A 23,753-nucleotide genomic window follows, 5' to 3' on the forward strand; every position below is an offset into this window, starting at 1 on the left:
ACAAAGAAGTTAACAGATTTGTCTCCATGGACGTCAACAGATAGCACAGAACCTGCACTAGAATGGAGGCAGTTAGCAAAGAAACCCAGCCTTGACCTGACCAGCCTTTTCCTTGTCACCTAACCACAGGCAAGCTAGCAGCTGCTATTTTAATTTAACTGTTTTTCTGCTCTCTTAGTGCAGTGACTTAGAAAAAAAATCTCTGCTGGTAGTAGATTTGTTGTTGTTGTTCCCCTATAGGTCAAAATATATTACCTCAGGAAAATATGAATTATAATATTTTCTCAAAGAATGCATGGGGGTCATAAATACAAATGAAAAATATATGCAATAACACACATATGTTCCCTTTAAGGATACCATTTCATACAATGATATATTGTCTTTATTGTTAAAAAACATGCTGCACATTCATTCTTAGAAAACATCTTTTTAAAAAAACTTTTATAGTAATGTGGGATTCTTTTCTAATCCATTGATATCATCCTCTCCATTCTTTGTCACTTTTTATTCAAAAGCACGAAACAGATGGCCATAAAACAAAGCAAAAATAACTAAGCCGTACTGCCACTGAACCCCTGGCTCATCCTCTATTACATCATATTCTAATTACCCAAGTACACATATAATATTTAGCAAAGAATGTGTTCAACTGTTGTGTTTTCAAAGACAATTTGAGTAGTGTTTAGAAGTTGAGAATAAAGACATTGAAAGTACTTATAGTGACAGATGTGGAAATTGTCATGGAATTAATATTTCAAAGAGATCCTGTCTGAGTGTGTGGTAGTTTTGTTACATTTAATGATCACGATACAAACTCTGGCATTTGAAAGAGACAGTAATATCAGCTCTTGAGAAAGCAGAGGGGGAAAATTTGTCTTCCTCAAGGTTGCATCTTAAAAATAAGGGCAAGTCTAAACAACCGATGAGACTTGCTCAATGATGTCTACATGCTATTGTTCATTTATTGACAAAACCCGTTAATAAAAACATGCATTAGTTAAAAGCTGCATAGTGTCATTGGTAGGTAAATAAGAGAGGCACAGGTGGACTTTTAATTTTTTTTAGTAGACTGAATCTTAGTCCCTGTCATTAGAGAATGAACTCCTAGTTTACTGAAAGAAGGTGCAGATCTGATAAGAGAGAGAAAAACTAGATCAGGCCTAGAATTAGTGAGAAATCATGGGAATTAAGAGGTACAGAGTCCAGCCTGGTGGCGTAGCAGTTAAGCTTGCACACTCCACTTTGGTGCCCCAGAGTTCGCCGGTTCAGATCTCAGGCGCGTACCTATGCATTGCTTATGAAGCCATTCTGTGGCAGGCATCCCATATATAAAGTAGAGGAAGATGGGCTTGGATGTTCGCTCAGGGCCAATCTTCCTCAGCAAAAAGAGAAGGATTGGTGGTGGATGTTAGCTCAGGGCTAGTCTTCCTGGAAAATAAAAAAGGAGGTATGAAATGGTGAGAATGAACAAATACTGAAACAATATTCAGAAAGGAGGTTAAAAAGAGATTTTGGAGCGTTCTTTGTGGCATGAATCTCCTTTTACCCAAAGTCAAAAATTGCTGTTAAATAAAGATTTTTCTTTAGAAAGGATAAGAGTGATTAATAGAGTTTTAAAATCCATCTTATTTTTTTGGTACTTCCTTTGATTTTGGACTATCTCACACTGCAACCTCTGAGAAATCTCTGTTGCAGAAGCTGGTTCATCAACTCGGTGAGGTCAAGTTGACCGAAAAGTTTTCTGGGTCCTGTTTCAGGTCGTGGTCTGTCCATAGCAAAGACTGGGCTAGTTGTCATCTCTTAGGGTCATCATCATTTCACTAGCCCAACCATGTTATACTGACATTGTTTCTTTCTTTGATATAAATTTTCTAAACTGGCAGTCCAGGAAAATATTCTATGTAATGTATTTGAATTTTAGCAAGGCTCTTAGCAGTGACTCTTGTGGTGCCTTTTTAGATTAAAATAGAAAACATGAATAGCAATACACTTTGGCAACTTCTAGCTCACATAACCATATCCAAAGAATATTATTTATTGGTGTGATATTGTGATGTGGAGGGTTCCAGCCTTGTATCATAGTCCCATGTTTTTGATAGTATTATCAATATTTGTCTTTACGGTTTTGATTATTTTATGCTTGTCAAATTATTTCCTTGTGTCACAGACTTGAGGGAACAAATGAATATGATAGAGTTCTTCCTAAGTTGCCCAAGGATCGAAAGCAAACATATCATGTTTCTAATTAATAAGTATAACAGTAATCGTATGACTATAGCATTTTAAATTTTGCAGAAGATTCTCTCATGTATTATTCCATTTGGTCTCCACCTTATCCTAGTAAATAGCTAGGCTGAGTATCACTGCCATCATTTTCTGAGGGAGAAAGCTGAAGTTCAAAGCTGTTACCTGCTTTACCCATGGCCACATGAATGGGAGCAATGACTGAAACCAGAACTTCTAATTCCAAGAGTAAATTTGGAATCTAAAGCTATAAATTTAGTGTTCATAATTCTGTGCAACAAATAGAGAAGGAATATGACCTAAATGGAAACAGGAATTTTAAAAGGTAATAGATCTAGATGTTGAGTTGTTCATACACTTAGTATCAGTGATGATAAGCTGCTACGAAAACCAAGGTAATTCGAGACCCGTGAATATAGGTGTAGTGTCCAGGCTAAGGGAAAGATAGTCAGCTGATAGGCTATACTGATCAGGTTACGTTTCTAGTGTTGGGTCATGTGCAGATGTACTGCATTTGAGGAGTGTCGGGGAGCGTGGACAAATGGCTGCCACAAAAGGCAATACATTTCCTACCCTGGGACTGCACAACTATGTGTCATCAATATTAAATAGGAAACATTTCAGGGGACATGAGGTTGAACTCAGTGGCATCTCACAACTCGTTCAATTCTAAACTTTCTTAATACTGTAAGTCAGTGATAATTTTCTCCCAATATCTTTCTAATTCATATATTTGCACAATGAAGTAATAACTCAAATTTTATCTTGCCAGAGAATACATTTCACACTTTGGTTCTTAATCATTATTTGGATGTAAATTTATCTAAAGCCGTTTTTCTCTTAAATATAGTTTGTACAAAGGGGATGCTACAGTCCATGATCAGTTTCAGAGTCATAGAGGTCAGAGAATATGTCTTAATATGATGTGATGATGTAGGCGTGTACTTATTATGACTCACATTTCAGTATCTGGGTATTTGTATGATTCCCCTAGAGTAAAAATTTTGTGTGTTCAATTTTCATGTTTATTTTAAGAGCTTAAATACATTTTTGTTTTGTAAGAATTTCACTAAATACACCTATTTGATTGATAGGCAATGCTGCAGTTGCATTTTTATATTATAAGAGTGTTGGTCCTTTGTTTTCATCATCTGACAACCTCTTATTGGAATCTCAAAGTCATGATAATTCTGAAGAGGAAGAAAGAGTCATCTCTTCAGTAATTTCGGTCTCAATTAGCTCGAACCCACCCACATTGTATGAACTGGAAAAAATAACATTTACGTTAAGTCACATAAAGGTAAGTTGTTTTTCTGGTGATTATTGGTTATGATTGTGAAACATTCACAGAAGTGGACATTTTTTGCTGTGTCACTTTAATTAGCTGTGAGTTCTTGAGTTTAAAAATACAGGTTTGGGCCAGCCCCAGTGGCCTAATGGTTCAGTTTGGCATGCTCTGTTTTGGAGGCATGGGTTTGGGTCCTGGGCACAAACCTGCATCACTCATCTGTCAGAGGCCATGCTGTGGTGGCGGCTCACATAAAAAATAGAGGAAGATTGGCAACAGATGTTAGCTCAGGGCAAATCTTCCTCAGCAAAAAAAAAAAAAAAAAAAAGATTCAAAATTAAAATAAAATAATAAAATGGTTTCAACTAATTTATCTTTAAAATATTTTTGTACATTTAGTGCTCTTTAACCTTTCTAATAAACACCAAAGAATTTCACATATTTGATTCTCTGAAATTAAGCTACATTTCAGTTTTATTTTTAAGTACTTATTCTTTTTAGAAGTCTCCATACTTTCAAGGAAGGAGTTATAAAAACATGTCAGAGCCAAAGAGATAAATGTTACTCGTGTAATGAGGGAAGTGTTTGGTTAATAATTGTCATTTAAAATAATGTTTGCAGGGATTTGGCTGGTGACTAAAATAAAATCACAGAGAAGTTTACAATATTTTATAGAGAAATTAGCTGAGACCATTTTGCTCTTTTATTGTTATTCTAAATCTTTTTTTAAACTCATATGTTATTGACATTATACAATAAAAAAACATGATTAAAAATAACCAAGAACTAAGTGTTTTTGTATTCCTAAAAGTGAATGGGGAAACTCAAAATCATGGCTTGTTTGCTGCCATTTTGCAGTTGATGGTTTCTTGAGCTTTCAACTGAATTTCACTCCTAATATGTGATTAAAGTACGCTCCATTTGGAGAACACTTGAAGCTGAACGATTGTGTTTGCATGTTTATGGGGGAGAGAGGGAGCAAAAAGACGATATGCGCTTACACACAATACAGACAAGTCACTGTAAAGAAATATATCCAATGTAGAGAGAAAACAAATGTATAGGAAATGCAAGAATATAGTAGCTCAAACTTCAACATTGGTAGGCATTATGTTGAGGGAAAAAGAAGGTGTGAAATGTTTTAAGAATGGAAACTAAACTTAGACGTTTTCAGATGCTGAATGCAAATGACCTTTTGACACTACAGTCCAAACATTGTTCTTTTATGTGGTCTGATGGGTTTTCTACAGTTTTTATTAAAGGACTGTTTTGGCAGCAGAAGAGAGGCCAAGGACAGCCCACTTGACTCATCTCTGTTTGACATGACAACAAAACAAAATACACATCTAAACAAAAATTCTTCACCATAATTAATGGGAAAACTTGATGGTCCTTAATCTTCCTCTCTCTTCAAATCTTTTTCCCATTCACAGTAATGAGTACCATCAAATTTCATCCTGTTGTGCTGACAACACAACTACCTAACCCCTGGATCCCCTCTCTCTGAGAATAAAATTTAGATCAGATCCCGTTTTGTTTTCTCTGAAAAAATAGAAGCTATTGCCTATAGAACACCTTCAGTTTTCTGATTCCCTGATAATTTATTTGCTTGCAACTTCACCAGTTAATATATATTTCTCTATTACCTCAGAGGAATATTAGTAGTAGTCTTCATAACAATACTGATAATGATAATGATAATAATGATAGCACCCAGTACTTATATAGTGTTTATAGTGGACCGGGCTATGTTATAAGTTATTTACTTAAAAAAAAAAAAAAACTCCTGTAATCCTCACAAGGGCCCTATGAGTCATGTACCATTATCTCCATTTTACAGATAAGGGAACTGAGACTCAGAGATTAAATAACTTGCCCACGATCACCCAGCAACCGACTGGTAGAACAAAGTCTCATTCCCACGGAGTCTTCCTCCAGAAGCCATGCTTCCGGCAGCTGTGATACTCTCCCGCCCAATCCTGTCCTCTGAACTCCTCCTCCATCTACCAACCAGGAAATTACGTTTCATCCCTATTCTCATCTTTCCTGCATCTCTCCACGATGGCGCCAGTGTCTCACGTAATAAATAGTCTCAAGTTTCTGACTTCTTACATACAGGGTAAACATTCTTTATTGGCCCTGTATCTCCTTCACCCAAAACTCAGTAAATCCTGTTCATTTTAAGTTTCTAGAAAATAGATATTATCTATTGCCTTCTGTCTATGGAAAATTTGGATTTAGTTTGCTTACACACATCTTCCACCATGATACACACACTCCCCCAACTATCCATCCTCTCATGCTGACATCAAATTTTTGGCTAAATCAGTTTTTAATTAGCATATTATTATAGTTTTGTATGTGTTGTTCACAACTGAATCATGAGGCTGAACCATTTTCCCAATGTTAGTAAACTCCTCTAGCTTACCTTGCTTAGTTTTCAATTTATCCATTGCTGATTTGTCCGCAAACTTTCTGCCAGTATTATAAATCTCCTCACAAAACATTCAAACCCATAAGATTATCTATCAGCTAATTTGTTGTCCTGGAGACATCCTTCCTAAGCCCCTGTGAACTTGATCCTGTCCACATGGTCTACTCTTCGGCCTACTGCACAGCTATCAGCCCGGACATGCCTTTCACCATCATCCTGGACATGCAACTCAATCTCTCTCCTGTGTCAGATTCAATGTTTTCTTGAGCCAATGTTTCCTCTTTCTTTCTGTATTTTGGTGGCATATTCTCTAGTGGCTTCTTCAGAAAAGGTGCATAAAAGGCCAGTTTTTTGAGCCTTCAGGTGATCTATATATCTTATCTTTATACTTGTTAGATAAAGTCCATGGTATAGAGTTATAAATTGTAAATCATTTTTTCTTCAGAATTTTCTAGACCTTGCTCAGTTGTCTTCTAGCTTTCAAAGTTAACCTGCAGAAGTTGAATGCAATTAATATTTTACTGAAAATATGCAGTCTTTTGCATGTGATCAGTGTCTTCCTCTGTCTCAAACCTTTGAGATCTTATCTTTATTCTCAAGAATTCTGATCTAAGATGAACTGTGGTGTGGGTCTTTGTTAATTGTACTAGGCATGATGTCTGCTCAGTCTGAAAATGAATGGCCTTCAGTTCTGGGGAATCTTCTGATATTATTTCTTTGGTAATTTCTTCTTCTCTGGGGTCTCTATACTCTTCTCCTGTTACTCCTATTATTTGAGTATTAGACTTCCCAGCTGAGCCTGTAAGGTGTTTTTTTAATTTTTTTTTACCATTTTTAATTTCTTTTTTTCTGCCAACATTTTTTTATTTCAACGTTATACTTAATTATCATTGAAAACCTTATTTTATTTTTTATCGTTGCTTTTGTTTAATGGATACAGTGTCTCTCTCTGAGATATTATTTGTTTTTTTAAAAAAAACTGTTTTCTGCTCTCAATATTATGTTGCTTCTGATTCCCTTTGTTTGCTTGTTTGCCTTTGTTCTCTGTCTTTCATGTTAGAGCTCGTCCTCAGAGGTCTGGCGGTTCATGACTGTCCATTCACATCTAATAATGAGGCCTTTGAAAGATGACTGCACACGCAGGTGGCTTGTGGCAGCGATGTGCTTCACTAGAGAGTGGCCCTCAGGCTGGTTTCTAGTCTTTGCATTGGAAGGTCCTGAAGGTCACTACCTAATAGTCATTTCTCTTGGGCCTGTGAGTTTCACGAAGGAAACCTTGTAGTCTCCTGCCTAAAGACAGAAGCTTGGCTGCAAGATTAGGGGAATGAGGAAAATGTGGTGGGTGATGTTGGGGCTCAGCATGTAGACTCTCACAGAACTCCTTGTTTTTTAAATGGCGCTCACACTCTCAGCTGACGACTCTGGTTCCCCAATTCCAGAGTCCCTCTGCTTCCTCTGGCTTATGTTTTCCATCAAGAGTGGGGCTGGGGGGCTGGCCCCATGGCCGAGTGGTTAAGTTCGCGCGCTCCGCTGCAGGCAGCCCAGTGTTTCGTTGGTTTGAATCCTGGGTGCGGACATGGCACTGCTCATCAAACCACGCTGAGGCAGCGTCCCACATACCACAACTAGAAGAACCCACAACGAGAAATATACAACTATGTACTGGGGGGCTTTGGGGAGAAAAAGGAAAAAATAAAAATCTTTAAAAAAAAAAAAAGAGTGGGGTTGGGCATTTTCCTGGCTGTTTTTAGGGAACTGGATATAAAATTTCAGTTTTCTTCACATAGCTTGACTTCTTTGAAAAAATTCTTGTCATCTCTCCAATTTTAGCTCAATTGCTGTCTTCCTAGACTCACCCCAATCAAATTCAGTCCATCTTCGCCAGTGTTCCAACTGTTGGTCCAAGTGTTGGATTTAGTATATTTCCTGTTAAAGCAGTTGTCTTATTGTATTAAAAATCATCTGGGTTTCTACCCTCCTTGAGGACAGATGCTTTATTTTTTTAACTGAGAATCCTTGGCTCCTCACATAGTGCCTATCAAATATTTGATATTAAAGTGATATTTTCTTTAATAAATAGTTGTCTGAAGATTTGGGTTTGATGCTGTTACTCCACTTATCAATGGTTAGTCTTGAATATAAGTTTTGACATCTCTTGGCCTCTTAACACAATACCTACCTCACAGGGCTCTTTTGAGGATCAAATTAAACAAAGCAGATGAGAAAACACCTAGTTAACTGTAAATTGTTATATAATTATAAATAGCTTTTTTATTTCTACAAGATACAAGTATAGGGTGTTCAACATTCTATGAATAAATTGTTATTACAACTTACAGAGCATTAGGTATCATATTATTATTAGTTAATATGAATATATGATAAAGAGAGCTCTACTACTCATTGAACAACCGTCCTGCAGTCTATGTGACCAGTCTCTGTCTACTTCTGATCATGTCATCACTACTCTTCCCCTCATTCACCGTGCTCAAACTGTTCTGGCTTCTAGATGTTTCTGGAAGATCCTGTTGAGTCTCACTTCACAACAGTTCCATTTTCCATTCCAACTGTCCAGAACCCTCTGGGCCCAAGTCTTTAGGACTCACTCTTTCACTTCACTGAGATATTTGCTTAAATGTCATCTCGTGGGAAAGTCCTCTGCAGACTACTTTCTTTTTCTTTTCCCTGGCTTATTTTTCTTGTTTCATCATTTCTCATCTCCTAACTAGAATGTAAGGTCAACAGTGCAAATACTTTTTCTGTTTTGTCCAGTGTTGCATTTTTAGCACCCGGATCAAAGACTGATATCTAGTGTATACTCAGTAAACCTTTATTGAAGTTAACATGATAATTATATGTCATGCACTGTTCTAAATGACATATACATGATTTCATTTGATAGTAAATAATTCTCACAACACAGGATCGATAAAGTATAGCATTTTTGCTCCCACATAACAGCAGCGTTCGTGTATTAGCATTGACTTTCTGCTTTACTTGTGGGCATGGTTTTGATTATATTGATATGCAAAATGGTATTTTAAATATGACCATATGTGTAACTTTTTCTCTTTTTTTCCATCAGTAAAATGTCTCTTTTTCAGACCACAGATAAGTCTAGGAGTCAGTGTGCATTTTGGAACTACTCTCCTGACACCATGAACGGCAGCTGGTCCTCGGAGGGCTGCGAGCTGACATACTCTAATGAGACCCACACCTCGTGCCACTGTAACCACCTGACACATTTTGCAATTTTGATGTCCTCTGGTCCTTCCATTGTAAGGCAATTTTCCACTTCATATTTATATATCTGCCTGTTCTTTTTTCTTTTTTTTTTTGCAACAATGGAAAAAATAATTAATTTTTATATGTTTTCTTTGGGTGTAAATAGCATATTTCATTAATTGATAAAACCCTAAGATTATCTTTTTTTTTAGTCTTTGTTTTCCTACCTGCCTTCTATGACATGTCTAGTCTGGATTTTAGGCTATTTTTAGTCTAGGACTTATCTAGACTGTAATATCTAGTAGATTGTGCTTTAAATATCTACCCATTGACTCTTAGATTTTAATGCTACTTTTAAGGACCATTTTAATGTATTGTGGACTTTAAGGGCCTTTGACAAATTAGTTAAAAATATTTGATACTTTGCTAATATTTGATAATTTTTGAAAATTTAATCCCTAGATAATTTGATAATACTTGACGCAATATTTGAAATACTGACCAAAAATATTTGGTCAATAAGTATTGGTACATTTATAACTAATACCGTGTTTTAATAATGTAGAACCCCCACAAGATTTAAATATGAAAAACCTTTCTTAGGTGAAAAGCTTTATAATATACATTTTACATCAGTAATATCTTACTTTTACATTATATAATTTCTTATTTATATCTCCATATCATAGTCTTTATTAGATCACAGGTTTATTTCCACATATACTTAGAAGCCATCAAATATATAAAGTGGCCAGATAAATCTGCCTGACCATAATGTCAGTCATAAAGATGATTTGTTTTCTGAATGTTAAATATGCAAAGAAGCCTCTATTCTGTATATAAAAAATAAATATTCATCTGATTAGAATAAAATGAACCATTCCCATTTCAAAGTCTTCAACTATACTACTTTGATAGTCTATATAGTCAGCATTTCTGATACCTCTGTTTAACAGGTTTAATACCTCTGTTTTAGATGAATCGCTGCATAGAACCAGCTTGTTCTTACCACTGATGAATGTTTTAATTAAGCATTTTCACATTACAATAATGAATTGCCTTTCTGATATCATGGAACTGATGACAATAACATTGTTAAATCATATACTAATATATACTATGCCTAGAAAAAAATCACTAATTATAGAACTTTTAAAGTGCTACATGATTTATATCAGATTTCTTTGAACATTGAGCATTTTCAAAAGTATGAAATTTTTCTCATCTAAACGCACATTTGTATTTTTCCATTTATATGAACATTTTGATTAATGTTTCACCTAAAAAGGAAGTTCATTGTATTTGCAGTTTCTTTGACAAGTTACTGAGTTATTCTCTTAACAGCTTTATTATTATTTTCCCTTAGGGTATTAAAGATTATAATATTCTTACAAGGATCACTCAACTAGGAATAATTATTTCACTGATTTGCCTTGCCATATGCATTTTCACCTTCTGGTTCTTCAGTGAAATTCAAAGCACCAGGACAACAATTCACAAAAATCTCTGCTGTAACTTATTCCTCGCTGAACTTGTTTTTCTTGTTGGGATCAACACAAATACTAATAAGGTATGTACCTTGTTCTTAGTCTCTCTGTTTATTTTCTGAATTTGTACTTTCCTAAATACATATGTCGTAGAAACATGAATTATAACTAAGGGCTTAATGGGGTAAACACTCTATATACTTTGTTCTTAAGTCTTTTCTAAGTTTGATAATGTCAACTTATCTAAGCAACCTGCTTACCAATTCCATTAGCCACAAGGTCCCTCATTATGATGAACTATTGGGACAAATGAAAACTTTGTAACAAACTGAAGAAATAACTTTTTTTGTTTTGTTTTTATATGGATATTAAATAAAGACAGAGGAGAGAGAGAATTGGAAGTAAAGATTATCTTAACACAGGGACTTAAAAGCAACTAGCGTTCATAGGCTGAAATATGATAAATTGGCTCTCCCTCATAACTGCACTTCCCTAACTACCCATTTCCCTCCATTATTGATGTAGGGCCTTACCAAATAGTTTCCATATTGTGTTAGTCTGCGTCCTCCTAGAAGCAGACACTAAAATGGGATGAAATACGCAATAAATTTATTAGGCGGCATGGTTGTGAGAGAAAATGGGAAGAGAGACGAGGAGAGCCATTAGACCAAGATGCAGGTCTGACTCTGAACGATGGAGAAAAGGAGGAAAGGATGAGTGGGTGGAGGTGTTTGACACAGCAGTGCAGTTCTAAGGAAAGTTCAGCGTGGTTGTCAAGGAGTCCTTTGAGAAGACCGTGAGCCAGAGTCACATGGCAGAGGAATCCTTGTCTCTCAACAACAGGAACGTCCTAGTAACTCCGCTGTGCTCAGTCACTGGCCGGCAGCGGCCTGTGGGAAATGTGAACACAGCAGTGGCTTTCCAGGTGCAGCACCTGGAGCCCCAGGTCCATTGCCCTCCCTGCAGTTGGAGATTGGAGAGGTGCATTCTCAGAAAACATTAAATTGCCTCTATATTTCCATCCCTGTTAGAAATCTTTCAAATAGTAAAACTATCCATCAGTTATCAATGTTTTCTTCTGAATCAGATGCCACAAAGCATCTATTTTAAATGGCATACACTAGGCAATAGACTCCATATCTGTTTTTTGTTTGACACTGGTATTCATAACACCTTTCCATTTTATATACTTCCCTCTATCCTACAATGCCTATCTCCTCCTTCAGCTTTGTCCCAGCATCATCCTCACCCCAAACTGTTCCTTATAGTGTTTATTTTCAATTCTATTTCACCTATCAAATTCTTCCTGTTTTCAAGCGATATTTCAAATCTCACTTCCTCACTAAAATGGTTCCCAAATTTTAATCACCAGTGATCTCTCTGTTCCCAACTGTCTATAATATTCTCTGATATATTTTATAACTTGTTATGCTTGAATTAGACTCTGTTTTGATAAGTGCAATAGGTATGTAAGTGTGTATTATCTCTCCAGTAATAGACAGTGCTGGTTCTATTAATACAGAAATGTATAATGGCTTGTTCTGTTATTCCTTATAAGCCTAACTCCCATTCTTGGTGTGAAGTAAGTACTAAGAAATAATATTAAATGAAATCCATCTCAGATTTACCTGAAAATCTTATAGCTTAAAGTGACTTTATAATGGATATTTTTGTAAAATATATCAATCATTTGGCTGTTTTCAAATTCATCATTTGTCAACTAATCAAAATATTTGTTATGTTTGTTTAGCATAGTATTAGCAGTAATTTTCATTCTTTGAGCATAAATAAAATAAAGGAGAGTAAAGGCATCTCAAAAACAGAAATCAACTTAAATCACAACATATTCACTAAGATATCATGGTTTACATGTGAATAAGCCACAATTTATCACATAACGTAAATGTATAAAAAGTACAAATCTCTAAACAAGAACGGTAACTTCCTTCTGTCACAGGATTGGTAAATGCGTCACATCCATGAAGCATAGATTTAAAAGAAATCAGCTGGGAATAGTACATCCTAAACCGACACTTGACAGGGATATTTTAATGTGATCAAGCACTATAGAAAGTGGCATAGCTTATGGAGAAAGTCCAGGTCTTATGTTATGATAGTGTTAAAGCAAATGTTGCTATGGTTTCTTCCCTTCTTTGGTTTCCAGCTCTTCTGTTCCATCATCGCCGGGCTGCTGCATTACTTCTTTCTGGCCGCCTTTGCGTGGATGTGCATTGAAGGCATCCACCTCTACCTCATCGTCGTAGGAGTCATCTACAACAAGGGGTTTTTGCACAAGAATTTTTACATCTTCGGCTATCTCAGCCCAGCTGTGGTAGTTGGATTTTCAGCATCGTTAGGATATAGATATTATGGCACTACCAAAGTGTAAGTTCAGACAATCTCTTAGGTATTTGAAATGTACTTGTAAATATGCTTTGTATATCATTGAAAATTTTGCTTTGTGGAACTCCTTTCAAATTCATTTATAGGTTTTTATCTATTGTTTACTTTTCAGATGTTGGCTTAGCACAGAAAACAACTTTATTTGGAGTTTCATAGGACCGGCATGTCTAATCATTCTTGTACGTATATTTAAGATTGTTGTTTGTTAGAACTCAAAAAAATAATTAGAAGGTGCTTAAAACTCTTGGCGATTGGCATTACTCTGAGGGAAAAAAATAATTTTGAGCACTTTACCGTATGTCGTTTACTAACATTTTACATATATTGTATCACTATGGAGAAAAAATATATACATCTTAAACTCAAAGCTCTTACAATTTCTTTGCCCCTCTTGGAGGAGGATATATTTCTGCACAACATATAGGAAAAGCATTGTTCACTTATCAGTAGTATCTCAGCATGCTTCAACACCGAGAGTGTGCCAGCAAGCTGATAATCTGGCCTTTCCGGGGTTTATGTTATTTAATCTTCTATTGATGATCAGTGATCTTTGAAGATTAGACTGTCATCTTTATAGTTTTCTCATCCTTATGTACCCTGTCATCATGAAAGTGATTTTAAACTAAATTGCGACGTCAGAGACAAGAACCCACTATTTCTCCTGAACCGACAAGTCATATTGATAGTCCTATTTCAGCTAGGAAGAGGGCCTTTTAATTCTTATTGGAAGTGGTTTCAAACCTACAAATTTGGCAGGTGTTATATGTTCCATTCTAAATAAAGACATTTTTATACGTCTCAAGAGCATTTCTAAGTGCTGTAAGTTTTCAAAGCCATTCTAAATATAATGGTCTGTCAATGAATCTGGGAGGTCTGACAAGGCTCTAGAATGGAATGAATTGTCAGTGGAGGAGTTGTGACAATGTTTTGGACAACTTTTTCACATATGTTTTGACCATAAGCTAGCTATCTTTTTTGAATTTCTTTCCTCTCATTCTTTCCCCATGATTTTTATGGTTGTGAGGAAACTGCTAAATGGAGAAAGACTTGAAATGCAAAGCAGAGAATTTTCATCAAGGTTTATTTTTTAATGGTGTGGGAGAAATAAAGTGCATTCTGATGCTATATTTCCTAATCATCGCAGAAACTTGTTTATAATTCTCACAGTGAATCTGGAAATATAAAACGAAGCCATTGGCTAGATTTCAACTGAAACAGAGTTAGTTTACTATAATTCCAAAATTTTCAGCCCACATGAGAATTCAGACTGAATGATGTCCCATTCACATATTTTCATGTGTTGCCCCTATGAGTATTTTGTGTGAAAACACTTTCTACATATTCTAATTTTACTGATTCCATCTCTACTGAGTGGACCATCTCTGATACTGTTTTGTGCAAGACAAAGATCTATGCATCAGTCATTCTTATAGTTTGGATGAAAAGTAGTGGGCTAGAAATTATATTGAAAACAGGAAAAATAGAATCGTATTTCTCTAAAGTAAGAAAGGGAAAGTGTTCTCTGAAATGGTTTTTAACTTTTGCTTCTGTAAGGGAAAAGATAACTTTGGATTATCTTATAGTAGAGTCCACAGACTTTAAATGGGGCTTATCTAAAAATGAGTCCTGCAAACCTTCGTAGAAGCCTAAATGAACAATGTCACACTGTTCTAGTCTGGAGTTAATGAACCAATTTATCTTCCATACAGTTTCAGTATGATAATCATTCCGTTTAACCAGAGGGTCAGGCTACTTAAGAAATGGATGAGGTACCTCAGTTTTACTTTAAAACTGCATATGGTTTATCTTTTTTTGGTATCATTAAAAATAGCAGAAATTCCTTAAATAATTACTAAATTGAAGTGAATTCATTTACTCTAGTTATCCCTGGCTTTCTGTGCTAATGCTGGCATATTCTTATTATTATACAGCTGTACGATGCAGCATTAACTGAAACTTTTGCTGTTGTCCCAGAATAGCATCGAGTTCAAAGATAAAGTAAAAGAAATATTGAGCACCAAACAAATTGAGCCACCGACAATTTAGGCTTGACGCTTCCCACAGTTCTTACAAAGAGACAATAGGACCAGCTGTAGCCTAGTAACAGGACCGGAGAAGGGGACCCAAGGGGTAGTGGCTCAGAGTTAGGAGCCCTTGACCTTTGGAAGAATACAATGTTCCCTTGTAAAGCTTTTCACTGCCAGTCAGGAAAAAAGTTAGTTTCTTCCCCAGCTCCTTGAAGATAAGTTGTGGAGGAGTACCCCAAAAGTTTTGTAGAGAATGCAATCAGAAATAGTAAGAGTAAAATTATCATCCTGATCCCAGATTAAATGCTAGTGTAACTGGAATATTCATGTCTTCTTCATATATAAGAAGAGCAAAGTATGATGAGCAAATTTTTATGAGCGTTTGACATATGTTCCTTGACTTTGGGTCAAATGTGAACATAGAGACTAGACCTTATTTGCAGTTTCCTGCAGGCTGCATGCTCACTGGACTATCCCTTGACAGGAGGGAAGTAAAAGGATTATTATATAGTGTGGCTAAGAATAAAATTATGAGGGAACACACAAAGACTCAGCTATCCTATAAGCACAGAAAATTTAGAGAAGTTGTTGGACTGCCCAGAAGGTTGTCAAGTCAAGTGAAGCTATACACAACAAGAGAAATGGGTTGAATATAGGTGAGGTTAAATGGTCACATGGCTGCCACTCTCTGAAGGATAGAAGGGGTCAAGATGGAAATGAAATACTATGAACACCAAGAAAATCACATATACCATCTAAGTGGAAGCCATCACATAAGCCAAGATTACTAGCAGTAATAGAAACCAAATTAAACCCAAGTGATGTCATGAAGTTCCCTCCATCACCAAAAGGTGTTCACCTCCCTCTAGCCCCCAACAGCAGAGGAGTTGAACTTTGTCAATGGAGGGGCAGTAGCCTAGAACCAACCATACGGCCACCACACTTGTCTACACAGATGGACTGAATCGAAAATCATCATCCTATGTTTGGGTATATTCTGGTAGTAAGTAAGACCACCTATGTTAATTGAGTAGTCCGGGCATGATGGGAGTACAAAAGAAATATAAGAATTATCCCGTGCTGGCTATAGTATCAATGAGGAGAAAGCAAGATAAGTAAATGACAAAGGACAATATATAATTAAATATAAGTGATACTGATGAGATGTGGGAGAGATCCGTAGGGGCTGTGATAATCATTCAACAAGTCTTCATTGAGATGGAGGGACTTATTTGTAGATGGGGCAAGAGCAGCTTCTGCTTTAAATGATAAGGAATTGGCAGAAGATTCTTAGTGTAAGCTTGCCAGATTCCCTCTGAGGGAAAACATAGGATGTAGAGAAATAATTGCCATTATAAACAGGATAATACCATAAATAACCAAAGTATCTGTCTGTTGTTGAGAGTATTCAAGAATCATCTTTTCCTAGATCATCACTCTCTAGTCTAGATGTCATTAATTAATCAAATTTTTACCTCCATAAACGTATCCATTTCTTCTCCTCTACTCTCATAGTCAGGCCACTGCTATCCCTTACTAAGAGTCTAGTATTAATAACAATAAAGCATTATTAATAACAGTAATAGGGCTTTTAAAATATACAGTCTATTGAGCTACTACTTTTGAAATGCGCAGCTAATATTTTAACACTCAATCTCTTTAAATCATTTACATAGTTATTATCACACTTTATAGTTAACAAAAAATAGGATCTGATTCAAAATGTTAAGTGATTGGCCCTAGGCTTTAAGTCCACAAATAAATACTGAGGCTAGAACTTGAAACTATTTCTGTCTTAATCTAATGCCCGCCCTCTCATACTACCTTGCCACTTTTGCAGTTGCCTTCTAATCTGTCTTTCTGCTGCCATTCTGTCCCATTTCATTTTAATTTATCCATAATAAACTGCCACAAACTCACTTCAGATAATGGGAAGTATTAATAAGAAAAATAAGATCAGTAACGTTAAGTGCTAGTGTATTCTTGGCACTAATCGAAACATTCTCCATGTGTTAGTGCATTTAATACAATCCTTCAAACAACTGTTAAACAACAAAATTCAAGGGAGTAAATTTTAAAGATCTTATTGGCTTTATTCAACAATTCATGAATTGGGCAGCATCCAACCTATCAGACAGAAAGAAGCTCTCAGGAGGTGTACAAAATGAAAGACTCTTATAGGCAGAAGAGAGCAGGAACAAGGAAGTTATACTAGGCAAAACATAGGTTGGTTATTGTGTGGTGACTTTGCTTTAGAGGATAGCAGGGGTCTCTCAGGCAGATTACCTAACTAGAGCTGGTCAGGCAATTCCTAAATGATTGGTTTAAGATTCTATTTCTGGAAGAGCCAAAACTATAATTAAGTCTCAGTTTGGTGACGTGGGGTTTAGCACAAGCAACTCCATTTTGAGCCTGTTGTCTTGTTTTTAACACAACTCAAAAATAGCTCTGTGTGTGTGACATTTACTTGATTTTGAAGTTAGAGAAATTGAGGCACAGAGTGATCACATACCTTACTCGATAGCTAGTAAGTAACCGAGCTGAAAGTCACATTCGTGAACTTGAATCCATGGCCTGCCTTCTTAATTGCAGTGGGAGGTCCCCTTTGCCTGTAGTCCAAACACCTAGACTGGTCCTCAGTAATCCAGCTGAACCTTGCCGATTTTCAGCGTTTTTCACACTGTGCACCTCCACAAAACAGCTCCTCTGAGACCTTTATCCTCCATAGAATACCTGCTGTGCCTGGATATTTTCTTTTTCCTTTACACTCAATAATCCTGCCACCTTGTACAAGGTTCCGCTGCCTGAAATCTTATCATTAATTAATTCACAGCCTCATGAAAACCTTTCCCGCTTTGCAACTAATCTCTTTCTCCACATGCTCCCGTAGAATCTCCATTCTAACCCTGTGTGGTACTTTTAATGCTCTATTTTGTTGCACATGATAATTTTCTGCATGCGTTATTCTACCAATCCCCCACATCCAAACACCAGGACATTGAACCATGAGTTTCTTGATTCACTGACCATATATTGCTCAGTAATGCCACTCTGTCGCACGACCTTAAGGGCCACCATTGCATAGATTGCAATGTGATTCTCTATGGAGCAACGTTCATGTTGCGTTCTCTGTTAATGATGAACCCTAGACAGTAAACTATGTGGCCCTCTTTTCGGTCACCTCATAACATAGAAGTACTTTGTCTTCAGTAATTATCTGTGTATTTTAATTGATCTGTTAATAAAGACCATGGTAATAAATGAGGCAGGAAGAAACACCATGTGAACTTTCTCAAGCTATGTGACTACTCATAGCTTCAGAAAGATCACATGGTGTTTCTAACTTGTAAAATGAAGATAATGATGCCAACCCTACACAACAGGCTATGGTAAAAACAAGATAAAATTTTTATAAGAAGTATCCATGCTTTAAAAATTAAAAAAGAAAAATACACAATAATTGGAGGACAATTTTATGACTCTCTTATTTTTACCTTTTGCATTAAAAATTAAATCAAAAATCTAATTTTAAAACCATGATTTGTACAGCCAAAAATTGTATGCAAGGGAATGTATGTGTGGCCAATATATTGTGTGCGTATGTAAATGTGTGTATGTGTGTATATATACATACATATATAAATATCTATTTAGGCATAGAGCCTAACTTTTTAAATATTGGTGAAGATGTGACAGCTTGTTTAATTACAGCAAGATATGATTATAATATGTGTGCATGTTGCTTCATGGAATTTGTTAGAAGTACACCCTGCTAGAAAAAGTTTAACTGTTGCTGAGCAAGGTCTCGCCACCCAATGCACACAGAAGCTAACACCATGGCACACCAGCTTTTGAGGAAAGAAAGGCTTTGTTCAAGGTCAACATGCAAGGAGATAGGATGCCAAGCTCTCCAATCTGTCTCACCCATCCAGGGGTGTAGAGTTGCAGGGATTAGAGAGGGGCTGCCTGGTATGCAAGGACAGGCAGGATGAGTTTCAATTGGCAGGTCAAAATTTTCTCTTCTGCACATGCTCCTGGCTGGTTTGCAGCCCCTGAGAAATAGCTTTAACATTGTGTTGTTAAGATGGGGTCAGTTATGGCAGGTTACCACAAAAGTACAGTAACAAGGGTAAAGTTGTTATACAGATTTAAGGCATTGCCTTCTTCAGTGATAAGAGTTTCTAAAGATTGAGTGTCATCCTCCTCTTCATGGCACAGAGAGGGAGACACCCTTACAAATGGAGATTTCTCTTATAAATGTAAGTTTCCCTTACACAAGTAAGCTTCTGCTAGGTTTGCAGAGCTCCTCCTGCATTGGCTGTTTCTTAATAATCACCGGCTCAAAATAGCCCTTATGCCAAACAGGCATATTCTGGGGTGGCAAATTCTGTTCCTGGTTTTATGGTTACATAACTAAAATAAAATAAAGTATGGACTATTTTAAAGAAAAACAGTAGAAATTTAATAGAATAAATAGTATTAATTTTCCAGAATAAAGACAAAATGTAAATGAATCTTCAAATTTAAAGAATTAGTGATGACTTTGTTATGCCTGGCCTCAAATGGGGGATAAAATTGCTTTCACAGCTTTCTCTGAGCAAATCTGGGAAGACTTGTACCCCGGAGAAGATGTTTCTGTAGAACAACTAGCAGTAGCTTTCATTTTTACATGGAATCCTTGCATTTCTTCTGTAGAGTAAATGATATTTGCTTGTTTTTATGAATGGAGCCCTGGGGCACGTCTGGTTTGGGATTATAATGTGAAATGCCTTTAAAACAATATGTAAACGAGTAAGAACTGAATTAGTTCAGCACTGGTGGCTTTTTCTACCCCTAGGTGTGTGGTTTCAAAGGAAGATGCAAGCTTTCAATCTACTCTGATAAATGTCAACTACTTAGATTTTTGAGCAGCAATATTTTCTGCATTGATCAACTGAAAGTACTTCCTCAAGTGTTGACTCATTAATATTAAGAATCTCTTAGAATTCTGAAGCATGAACCAGCGACCCCACTGATTCTATCTACAAATCAGTACATTTAGAGTGTTAAGATTATAACTATACATGAAAAGGCCTAGCCATGCTTTTGAAAGACTGAGCTGTACAAGAAAGAGGCTTCTAAATCTTTGCAAAGCAAGCTGCAAACTGAAGATAATTTCCATAATTTATTTCTTTCTCCAATATTTTTAATCTTTAACGCTGAATTCTTTCAAATAAAACTGTGCAAGTGATTAGATTCAAGTATACAAATACAAAGAAGAGTTTGTGAAAATAATTTAACTTTTAAGTAGAAATTGAAGTTTTCCATAGACATGTTCAGTTTTGAAGAATAGCATGTGCTTGATTGAGGCAAACACTAATTAAGCCATGTCCAAATAAGGCGCTTTCCTTAAAAAATGAGAGCTTTCATTTGAATTTCAATCACAGCTCTTGTAACTGAGTGTTTCTACATTGCTAGTCTTTTCCACTTCTTAGATTTGCCCAGAATTTCACTCAGATTTTTGTAGCAGCCTCCTCTACATGTTCTTTCTGTGTCGACAGTCTCTTAATTCCCTTTCACCAGGAAATATCGATTACAACCTACTCAAAAATGAATTCCTCGCATAACCTTTACAAGATGGACCATGTCTACATATTTATTATTGTGATGTATTCACATTACTTTTTTAATGTTACAGATTACCCAAGCTTGAAAGAAATGCAAATATTACAAGACTATGTAAAGTAAAAAGTGAACATTTCATCTCACACTTAAATCCTCAATGACTACCCTTTTTCTTAATATTTACTGTATACCCTTTGGGACCTTTGTATGCATACACACACATATGCATATATGTATACATATATATAAATTTAAGCAAAAAATTTGATTACAAATTCAAATAACCTGAATTATTTATAATTTGCAATATAATATATTCACTCTTCCTGTTAAATTATACAACTCTACCAGTTTTTTATCATTGCATGAGTATGCTCTAATTTATTTAACCACTTCCTTATTGATGAACATTTAATTTGTTTCCAACATTTCTTTATTACAAATAATACTGTGCAGAGAATCCTTGTTCCCGTGTAGTTACTAAATCTATTATATAAAATCGTTAGGAAGTGCCTCTTGGAAACGCGAGTAGAGGCAGATTGTTAAATTTGCAAAATGCCTCCAAAACATTTACTTCAACTGATACTTCCATCAACAATATATAGAATGCTCTTTTTCGGACATTTTTGCCAACACTGGATATTATTATCTATCGTGGTGTCTAACTAGCTAAGTTGGAATCTATAAACCAAAATGAAGGATTATGATAGACCAAGGTTCTGCCGCAGTGGCACCATTAACACTTTGGACCTAATCTTTGTTGTGGGGCCTGTCCTGTGTATTATAGGGAGCTTAGTAGCATCTCTGGCTTCTACTTGACAGATGCCAGTTGCACCACCACCTAGTTATGACAACCAAAATGTCTCCAGACACAACCAAGGGTCCCATGGGAAATAATATCCTCAGTTCTTTTCATTGGGAACCACTGGTCTAGACTTGGATATTAAGTATCTTGTATAGGAGTACATTTTGCAGCTTTCTTTAGATGGTATAAATATAAGAAAGGAAATTAAAACCATGGTTTGGGCAATGTCCTTTAGATAACCCCGTTGAAGCTATATTAGAAATACCACCCATTATAAATTTTAAATATTGTGGATAACAGAATCAACATTTTAATTACATGTTTTAATTCAATGGCATCATATTTGTTAGATGCATTTTTTAGTGACCTCTGTAGTTCAAGGCACTTTCATATTCTAACCTTTCCTCCGTATTATGCATTAATAAGCATTTCAGTGCCTGTAACATTTAGCTACTTTTTTCATATTATTCTGACCTTCTTGAAACTATAGGTAGCTGGAATTTTAAAAAGTGGAGTTAAAAAAAACAACATAAATAATACATTTGTAGTTTTCAATGTATTTCTATACATGGGAGTTATATTCTTACTGGAAATACCTTCACAGATAATCTCCTCGGGACTCGTACTAGAAAATTTCTTAAAAATTGAATACCTTTACAGAAATCAGACATCTCAAAAAATATTGAAAAACAAATCCCGTGGGTCTCTCAACCAATTAGAAATACCTGGCTAAAGTGAAGTTCGTCACTGGTATCTTCTTATAAATGTAGCTTCACAGTGAGAGATGTCACTTAATGATATGGTGAAAGGGAAACACGACAGATGTTGGTAGAGAAGGACAGTCATCAGAATTATTATCTCTTTACATTTCTATAGTCTTTTCATCTTTCCAAAACTCTTTTAACATCTCTTTTAATTTTCGCAAAAGCTTTGTTAATATATCAAAATAAAAACAATAGCATTTAGTAAGAGACAATGTTTTACTAGACTTTCACTAGATCTAGTAACTATATAACTAGATTTGTCTGTTGATAAGAGCCTATGAGGGTTCTGTTATTAACAACTTGTTAAAGAAGTGTAGGTCTGGCTACACTAAAGCAAATTATGTACATTCCTAGGTAGGTAACAGATAAAATCTTCAAGCTTCTCTCACTAAGAATTCATAAAAGTTCTCAAACTTGACTATGAACACGGGAAATGTTCTGATCATTCTGATACTTCTGATCATCCTCTGAGTGTGACACACTGCCCTTGGCCAAGCTGGTCTGCGACGAGAGGGAGTCCTTCTCTGAATCAGTCTTTATCAGCGTTAGCAGAGCTCTTCTTCAACACACCTGAAAATATTTAATCTTCCCTACAAGTATCCCTCTGTCCCCTTCAGTATTCTCTGCAAAGTATGAACTACTCATTCTGAGAGAATGGACTATCTGTGTGGCTCTGTCTTGATTTCTGTTCCTCATATGAAAATGTTGTGTCTAGTTTTAGGGCTTCTCAAGAAACACTGAAAATTTCTTCTGATGAAAAAAAAAACATGCTTCCTGATGGTATCTGATCAAACAGAGAGCCCAAGTTGTTGAGTGTTAGGGCACAGCCTTTGGTTATTCAAGTTAATTCACACTTATTTGGGTAAGAGCCACCACTTCATCTGTATTTTAAATAAGCGGAAACTAAAGGCCTTTATAGAGCTTAAGCAATTTCCTCAGGATCACCCAGCTGCTGAGTGGTGGGAGGCAAGCTCCTGCTTTCTGAATTCACATTCTGTTCTGTTTCACTGCTGCACATCCTTTCATCTTTCCATGCGCCAGAGTGAAGGGAGTAGATCTTTGTTAGGTCCGTGAAAAAGTTGTTCCTATCTCCTAGATTCCACAAATGGTTTCAGGGTGAGTGGTGAGAGACCTAGCAACTGCAGAGTTTCTAAAACTAATTTATAAACTTTCAATTCTTTATTTTACTTAGTGAAGATATCAAAATAAATGACCTTCCATCTTGCTGAAAATGAGAGGAATCCTGTTTACTATAAATATTTCTTCCCCCACTTTGTATTGCTTTATCTAAATACTTGCCTAGAATATTCAACAATTAACCAAAATATCCTACCTAAAATCCTGACTATATTAGACTATAGATCAATATGTGGAATACAGATAGTCTGGATGTTTATTGTTCTTTTAATTGATTTTCATCAATAAGTAATTTCCAATGTTGTGTATGCCATCTAATTGCTCAAATTCCT

The 23,753-nt window shown here is 36.0% G+C and overlaps 1 protein-coding gene across 3 annotated transcripts in view; it reads left to right on the plus strand.

Annotated features, from left to right (window-relative positions):
• The window catches only part of ADGRL4 (adhesion G protein-coupled receptor L4), a 106,922-nt gene that overhangs the window by 68,393 nt on the left and 14,776 nt on the right, over positions 1–23,753 (plus strand). For 2 of the 3 annotated variants that reach the window (XM_008522463.2, XM_070592735.1), the window contains exons 9-13: positions 3,342–3,547; positions 9,074–9,247; positions 10,561–10,764; positions 12,846–13,066; positions 13,197–13,263. In XM_008522463.2, the coding sequence (XP_008520685.1) occupies positions 3,342–3,547; positions 9,074–9,247; positions 10,561–10,764; positions 12,846–13,066; positions 13,197–13,263 (872 nt within the window). Of the gene's footprint in view, positions 1–3,341; positions 3,548–9,073; positions 9,248–10,560; positions 10,765–12,845; positions 13,067–13,196; positions 13,264–19,948; positions 21,176–23,753 lie in introns of those variants that run through there. The other variant, XM_008522464.2, reaches the window with a different exon arrangement.

The sequence above is a fragment of the Equus przewalskii genome, chromosome 24 (assembly GCF_037783145.1).
Source record: "Equus przewalskii isolate Varuska chromosome 24, EquPr2, whole genome shotgun sequence".
Lineage (NCBI taxonomy): Eukaryota > Metazoa > Chordata > Mammalia > Perissodactyla > Equidae > Equus > Equus przewalskii.